The 8480-nt window shown below is 40.6% G+C and overlaps 1 protein-coding gene across 1 annotated transcript; it reads right to left on the bottom strand.

Annotated features, from left to right (window-relative positions):
* Positions 1 to 4926: 4926 nt before the first annotated feature.
* On the bottom strand, positions 4927 to 8145 carry cipcb (CLOCK-interacting pacemaker b). Its single transcript, XM_079344058.1, has 3 exons — positions 7733 to 8145; positions 7440 to 7624; positions 4927 to 6129 (listed from the first exon to the last, which is right to left on the bottom strand). The coding sequence occupies exons 1-3, from the start codon at positions 7839 to 7841 to the stop codon at positions 5224 to 5226; spliced, it is 1200 nt and encodes a 399-aa protein (XP_079200184.1). The 5' UTR covers positions 7842 to 8145; the 3' UTR covers positions 4927 to 5223.
* Between the last annotated feature and the right edge of the window lie 335 nt (positions 8146 to 8480).

Here is an 8480-nt window from a genome sequence, read left to right as displayed (position 1 = left end):
TTTCCCACCAGACTTAAAAAAGCAAAAAGAAAATAGCTCGCACTCAAAAATGTAAAGAGAACATATTATACACTTTCCTACCTTTTCAAACAGTCCCCTGTGGTCTAAATGAAATATCTGTGCAGTGCTTTTGTCAAAATATAACATGAATGAAGCAGCAGAGGAGGTTTGTGACCCTGTAGAAACCAGCTCTCTCAGAACGCTCCGTTTTGGTGTGTGTGTCTCTTTAAATGCAATGAGCCCCCAACCTCAGTTTTGGAATCTCGTTGATGAGCTTGTTTTTTGGAGCTTGTTCTTATCAGTATATCACTCCTCTGTAGAGAATAAAAATGGCAGACCTACTCAGAAGCTTTGCTCTAGGCTGGAGGTGGACTCCATGGGTGGAGAAAACATGAGAGAGGAGGGTTTTTTTGTTTGTTTTGGGTTTTTTTTTTTTTTTTATCAGAATCCAACTTGTGATGTCATAAATTTTGAACATTTGAAACAGAGCTTTTTTCTCTGTGTTGAAAGACTTATGCAGACCACAAACAAAGGACTGGATGGATTTATTTCAAATTTTGTGGGTTTATAGACACTCAAATAAATGTATTTTTCACATGTCCTTTAATTTTTAACTCCTTGGCCAAATTGCTTAATTAAAGCCTAATTGAAGGAGTAATTGGTTAGGTATTAGTGTTTTAACACTAAAAACAAATTGTAACATGAATTTATCGGGGTCTCAGTTGTTTAAAATTAAATTTTTTAGGTATCTATAACAACCATAGAGCTGGAGTTCTAAACAATGATAATAACTGGAGAGAAATAGATGCACAATAGACTGCAGGGCTTCTGAAATGTGATGCTTCATCCAATGTCTCACATTTCATCAGTGCGATAGGAGGTGTTTGTACAACTCCAAAAATAAACAGTTTAGTCCTCCTCTTTCTTATCTCTGTCCAAGAAACGCCCCTCCCTTTGTTACCTAAAATGTTTCTTTATCATAACTTAATGTGTTCAAGAGACAGTTACACTAATACTGATCAATACCTCTATCTCTGTCTTGGCATTTTTCACTTTTATGCTGATGATGCCATCATCTATTGTTGTTCAACGTCTGTTTATTTGAGTTTATGCAATCAGCATTCATTGTTTTCCAGTCTTGGCTGAGGGAACTAAAGTTGGTCATAAACGATGATAAAACAAAGCTCATGTTGTTTTCACATTTAAGTGAAGTACCAACAGATGTACCTTTTATTTTCACTTCCCAAGGAAATACAATCGAGCTCGTCAAAAACTACAAGTACCTGTCTTTTAAAGCACATATCACCAAACTGGCCTCCAAACTCTATCACAGAAATAAATCCTGCTTTTCATCCAGGGCAAGAAAAACTTGTTTCGTCAAGCTTTCTGCCATCGTTGGATTATGGAGATGTGCTGTACATGGGTGCCTCCGCAAAAATGTTTACAGTCATTGAATACCACGAGTCACTGTGCATTGAGATTTGTTACAGGCTGCAGACACCTTACTCATCCCTGACCTGCATAAATTTACCTCTGGGTCCTAATAAAATGAACACAAACATTTTCTTTTGAATGACATTTAATATACAATGAGTCTAATTTTAACTGTACAAAAAAGCCCTGAGGCGTATTTAATCCAACCCCTGTACTCATAGTTTATTGTTCTCTGATTGATATCGGATAAATATCATTATTTACAGCAAGTTCATTCAAAGTTATTTATTGGTAAATCCTCCACAGTGCTAAGTCTCATGAGGATTTGAACAACTTTAAAATGACATGTTCAGAATAGAAAAAGGTTACCAGCAAGCCAAACTACATTCAGTTTGCCTGCTTTAACTACAGGATGTTTTTAGGCTACTGATCACAATGTTGGTGCACGACTGAAACATGTTGATAGAACAATCACAGGTTATTTCACAAACATTTCAGCAATCTTTACAGATGACAGAAGGCAAACTGAATTGCGGCCAGGAAACAAAGCTGCCAACGTTAACATGAAAAAATGAAAATACAGTGTTATAAAAAAGAAAATCACTGGTGTCCTACTGTACAAGCATGAACAGTATTTACTCTTTTTAAATTAACTGTTTTGTTTTCAAACACAATACAAGTTTGTAGTTATAACAGCAAGAACAGTCCATGACTGAGCAGATATAAGAGAATTATGGTTTGATACAGTTCAGTCAACATGCCATCGCGTGGACGGGACCCGAGACAGAGTAACACGGTGGTGTGAATCCATTTAAATGAAAAAAACAAAAAAACAACGAAAAATTAGAGAGCCAAAGGTAACTGAACTTTGACAGGTGTGCCGGGTAAAAGCAGACAGCATCAAATGAGGATTGCTCTTTAAAAACATGGACAAGGACATGACTAGTTCTATTGTGCTTTTATCAGTCAAAAAAAATCCTTAAAACTCTCAATAAACCAACGTGTATCACTCATCTGATTAAAGAGGAACTGGTCCACTAGAGTTGGAATTAATATGCAATAATTATGGACATTAAATGTTTGAGATGGGTTGTTGTGAAGAGAAAAATCCTTAATCTGTCAGAGTCTGAACTCTAAGCTCTTTTTGCAGCAGCCACACACACTTCAAACACACCAGCAAAAAGACCAGAATAGTTCCAGCACTTTGGCCAGAGTGTCTTAATAAGGCCTTTATGAAGGACACTGGTAAATAAACTGCTCTATTACACTGATAGTAACAATGAGCCTAAAAGTGGCTTTACATACTTAAGTTAGTATGTAATTCTATTTTTGATATTTGGAAAACTTGCAACATACATGCACACATGATACCATGAATGGATCAGAGGGCTTCTGAAGAACTGCCTAAATTAAAAATGTAGCACTTTTACTTCAGAGTGTCAAAAGTTTTGCAACGCCATTGTGACATCAACCTCATTGTTTTTACTGCACAAACTTCTGTGACTGTGCAGAGAACCAATTCAACCGCACTCAGTTCATCTTGAAGACAAAGCTCATGCTAAAAACTGATTACACAAGTCAGGAACTTTACTTTGAGATCTTGCAAATTGATTTATTATTTCCCTGATGAAAACAGCTCCATTTGAAGGTGTGATTAAGTCAGTGGCCATTGTTGAAACAGACCAGGCACTGTTGACATTTTGGACTGTATGAAATTTAAGAGCTGAAGGTACACAAGGGTGCTCCAGACTCTCCAAAACACTGAAATATGAAGCGAAAGATGTGCTTTTCTTTTCAGAATGACCTCAAAAGAGCTCAAACCTCAGAGTTACTGCACAACTTTCAGGTCATTTCAGGTCACCAATAGAAAACATTTAGACAGAACAAACAGCAAACTAAGAAAACAACTGGCAATAAAAAATACAAAAATCAGACAATGTGAATCTGATGTGTGGATGTAATTTAAGAAAAGTATTTACATACTGGTAGTTTTTTTGTTTTGCCTCTAAACGCACTTCAGGTACTGTAACGACAAATAAGCTACCATAGCTGCCATTCAATTCTGCCCAGAGATTACATCAGAGCCACTCATGGGTGAATTTGGTGCAAATGCAAAGCTCTGAAACAAACGTCTGGTTTGAATAGTAAGGCCATAATTTATAGAAATCCAACAAACCCCCACAACAGGTTCTAATTTAAACACAGCAGTTGTTGGACTTCCTCCTTTTCCGGATACGCGACGTACAAAGCTGATGCACAACAACCGGTCTTCATCAAAAAAGCTGGCTTGATGGTCATAGCGCAAAGATTCACACAATGAATATCTCATTAAAAAAAAAAACGGAACTGAAGTTTGTCAATATCGTCAGGTTATATTACAACCATGTGCACAGTAATTAAAGGAACTGACACACACACACATCACTGAACATTATTGTTGGACTGAAGGAAGCACCTTTTATGCTGGGATGATATCAGGAAAGCGTATACAACGGCTGCTTAAACCTTCCCCCAGCCTGTCAGCACTATGGCTGATTTCAACATGAATGCTCAACTTAAAACGGTTAAAGGGAATCGCAAAATCTTCCACATCATGTCTGAAAATGCAGCCACAACTTAAAAGACACTGCAGGCGCATGTTTATCAATTTAAAGATGCTGACCGGCAACAGGCTCTGGACGCATTCAGTACAAAATTGAAGTTCTACATTCTTTCTTTGGTGCCTTCGATCCGAGATCTCTCAGGACTTTAGATCTTTGTTAGTAGATGAGTAAAACATTTCTGTGCAGCAGAGAAGATGCTTCGAGGAAGAGATGCAGTCAGTGCGGTAGAACAGCGAGCTGTGATTCTGGTTTTAATTCTGCGCAGTTCTCTCAGACGCCAAGCAGAGACGGCTAACTGTGTGGTCGACCACAGACTCTCTCTGTTTGGACACGTTTGTTTAGTAAGCAGTGGTGCTTTGTTCAGACTGCAAGCAAATCACATGTTTCTCAAATCAGAGCTTTAAGATAGACCACAGTCATTTGTTATTACGAGTGATCATATCCAACTTGTATGTCCTGACACTGTTCACCTTTCTGTATGGGGTTGCTGTGGTTACCCTGCAGACATTTAAAAAAAAAAAAACGACATATGCTGGTGATGCTTCTTTCCAAAACAGAAACATGAGAAATGATGATCCACAATCTTTCCTCTAAACACTCTGACCAGTGAGTGTTGTTGTTTGTCCCCTTCCAATCCCACCCTTCTTTCACAAACATGGATTCTACTCCCGACTCTTTCTTCCTCTCTGAACATCACATGCTGAAAAACATGAAATCAAAGTACACCACCGCCACTCCAACATTTAAAAAGAGATATAGCATTGCTCTCAGTTCATAATCTGAAAACACAAATGACTTGTTTTCACATATTTCCTGGATAACATACACAGACTGCTGAAAATGTTTTCCCTTCACACGTGTGCGGCACATACATGCATCTTGGCAGTTAACCGGCCATCAGCTAGACTTTTCAAGCGCACTTTTTCCACAGAAGACACGAGGCAACAAAAAAGTCGTCATCGGAACCAAATCTTTGAGGTCAGCTGGATGTATCAGGTCCCTCAGGCAGCTGGCAGCCAAAATGTAGGCCACAGCTCACTGTGTGTGAGTATCAAGTCTGGGGGTGTGAGAGTATTGTGGAGCACATTACTTTCGGTCCATCTGTCTCTGATCTCTCCAACCCCCCATCCTGGTCCTCCTTTCCACATCTCAGTCTAAAGGATTATTGCCTAGCACTAGTCCTGGTCTAATCTGTCTTTAAGTTGGTCTGAGCAGCTCTCTCCCTCTCTTTTTCTCGCTCCTCGTCCTCCTGAAGGCGGGCCTGCAGTTTTAAACAGATGCTGGTGTCACCACTCCATGCGGCTTGAAGGAAGAGGTCTGTGTGCTCCTTCAGCCGGTCTAGGTCGCTCTGGGTGCGTCGGTTTTGCCTGTGGAGCTCCTTGGTTTGGAGCGCGATGTCGAGCAGGCCGGATTTGCTTAGGATGTTGTAGGTGTTGCAGAAGCGCTTCCTCTTTGTATCAACTTCACCTTCTCCTGATGAACTGTTTTCTTGGTTATCCCCAAAAGCCACAGGAAGAGTCTCGTGTTTGGAGCCTGTGGTTGGAGTGACAGACGGGGAGAAGGTAAAGTCACACTGGCTGATAACTGATGAAGGCCTCTCCCTTGCAGGACTGCTGCTGGCGCTGGTTTCCGCTGTGCTGAGAGAAAGTCGGCTCTGAAGCAAAGGAGACATGGGGCTAGGACTCGCAGGAAGACTGGGAGTGGTAGAGCCGGAATTAGCTGCAGCAGCAGCACACAGACTTTTCTGCTGTTTCTCTCTCTGACAGTGTTCCCGGGGGGTAGAGGTCGAACTACTGCCTCTTTTTGACTCTGATGAAGTGGAGGAGGTGGAGGAAGATGAGGAAGCAGTCCCTCTTCCTGAAGAACTGGAGCTGTCTCCAGGATGGGGAGCAATCTTGGGGTAAGATTTAAGGATTGGAAGATACTTCTTAGGGCGTCTGTGTCTGGAGGAGGAATCTTTGGGGGCAGGTGAAGCCTGACGAGAGACAACCGGCTGGAGAAAGACCACCTGAGGCTGCTGGACCACGGGCTGAACCACCTCCACTGTGGGATTGAACCCCCAGGGTTTCAGACCTGGGGGATTATCTCCAGGCTGCAAAAGCAGAGAAGGCTGAGTTAGGTACTTTAAAAAGGCGGGTCCTTCACAATCACTTCCTAATTTCAAAGCTGTTCTTCTTGAGAATGAGAATCAATGAAGAAAGATTGAAAAAGTGGAGAATTTCTAAATCTTGTAAACACAGACTACAATTTCCATAGAAAAGCTTCTTTCTATAAATGTTTTTTTAATTTTTAACACATGTTGAAAACAAGTAAATTAAATCATGACATGAACACTTTCATGATGTTTTTAAGGTTGATAACAGTTCTCCAACGGTTGCAACATCAACATCCACTGCATTGCCATTGCAACCGAGCAACCTTAACAGCTGCTGGATGATAACCAACTCCCCTCTCACGGGGAATGTGGGTCCACTGACAACAAGTTCCGCCTGCCTTTAACATGTGACAGACAGCTGTTTCAATCACTGGTTTTCTTTCCTACCAGAGACTGCTTTCTACCTTGTTGTGCAGAACACATAGAATTACGTAACATGATGTACGTAATAAGTCACTCCTGATTTCACACACATGCTTCCCTCCCTCTCTCTCTCTGTGTGTGTCTTTGGAGGCACTGACTTCACTTTATTACGTGAATACCACAAATTGATTTCCAACCTGACAGAGGGTTGGGTGACGTGCAGCCAATTCATTCAGATAAAGTGCATAACCCCAGCTTTGTGTCTGACAGAATGGGAGATGACTACAGCCAAAGTAAAATACAAAAAGATGAGGCCAAAATATCAGATTGAAATTATGCCACCAACAATTCTATTCAAACAAAAGCCAACAAATGATCAAAACACAAACGGTGTGGGTCACCAGATATGACATTTGATGTCAATCAGCTGAAACATACTTATACTTGACATATCTATCCACATAATAAAACAAATGCTTAAGTGGTTGACAGTAGGAGTTCTGCGGTATACTTTCTATTTAACAATGTAGTACTAAAAACAGTACTATACACTACTAGAAGACCATGATAGATAAAGAAAAATCTACTTCTGATCCTTATTTAATCAGGATTAGATCTCCGCATATGTTTAAAGGAATACCTTTGTCATAACAATATAAATAACTATGCACAACACCCTTAATCAGTCTAATTGTCTCTTTGGGTCATGTTTTGGACAGCTCTGAATAGACTATGCAGACATGTTGAAGTTAAGCACAGGAGCAGTAAAACTTGACCACATTCCTGTTGTGACCTGCTCTGCCTAAAGGGCTGACCCTGGGTGGAGGCAGAGAGCGAGTGCATCCAAAAGAGATAAACATTTTTGCTGAGTAGCAGCAGTGTACCTGCTTGAGCACTACGTTGTTCATGATGATCATAGGTGAGAGGTTAGAGTAGGAGCCTCCCACCACAGCGAGCTGAGAGGGCCGGGGCCCTGAACCAGACTTCTGTGATCCCTGCTGTAAAGGAGCGCGGGGTGAATCCTCTGGGTCTGGTGTGTCCACAGTGCTTGTGTGTTCTGAGCTCGCATCTGTAAACCAGAAAGAAGAGTAACTGAAGTTTAACTTGAACCCTCGTTAACTTAAACCCTCGATACCCTCGTCGAGGAACATAAATGAAGACAAGAGAAAAGTCGAACCTGAGAAACCAGAGTCTCTCTCTGAATCAGTCCTGGAGTGTCCAGACTTCATGATGCGAGGTCGGTTTGCTGCCCTCAAATGAATCTCTGCCTTCCTCTTGTTGCTCATCTTCTCTCCTGCTGCACACACAACGTCCTTGAATCTTCAAGCTCCCACTGAATGGTGATAAACATACCACTGAGATGAGGCTTTTTTCATGGCACTGTGAGACTGTTGAATTATGTAAAGAAAGCACTTTGTAATGTCACATTTTTCATAAGAGAATGAAGGGGAAAAACTACATCTCACATCTGTCAGAATAAAATAACTTAACATTCCCCAAGTCCTAAATGAAATTATCATATTGAGATCCTGTAGCTTAATGTTGTTTGAGAATAAAGTATATTCTAGAGCAGGGGTCTCCAACATGGGGCTCGCAGACCCTCAATAAGTAGCTCGCCTAGCAAATCCAAAATATAAAATAATAATTAAAAAAGAATAAAAAGAATCTACTCTATGCATAAGCGAAACCTCACTGATAGCAAACTGTATCTACTTACTCTACATCTATCTAACCAGATTATAATGCACTGATTGACAGCATGCAGTATCAAAGATCTCATTAAAGGTAAGGATATAATATTAAAATGTGATAATGTACACTGCAAAAACAAAACAATAATAAAAAGGGGAGTAGCTTTCATCCTAAAACAGGTTGGACACTCTTGGTCCAGAGAGTCGCACACGTCAATGTGAGATTCACAGTTA

Source organism: Symphodus melops (genome assembly GCF_947650265.1).
Source record: "Symphodus melops genome assembly, chromosome: 1".
NCBI classification, from domain to species: domain Eukaryota; kingdom Metazoa; phylum Chordata; class Actinopteri; order Labriformes; family Labridae; genus Symphodus; species Symphodus melops.
Note: the sequence above shows the minus strand (reverse complement) of the source record. Positions and strands in the feature narration are given on the sequence as shown.

Bases quoted from the DNA above. Each gene is read 5' to 3' on its own strand.
- cipcb (XM_079344058.1), bottom strand. From the start codon at position 7,841: ATGAGCAACAAGAGGAAGGCAGAGATTCATTTGAGGGCAGCAAACCGA. The intron at 7,625-7,732 runs GTTCGACTTTTC...TCTGGTTTACAG, and splicing joins GAGAGACTCTGGTTTCTCAG to ATGCGAGCTCAGAACACACA. The intron at 6,130-7,439 runs GTACACTGCTGC...CTGCTTTTGCAG, and splicing joins ACAACGTAGTGCTCAAGCAG to CCTGGAGATAATCCCCCAGG.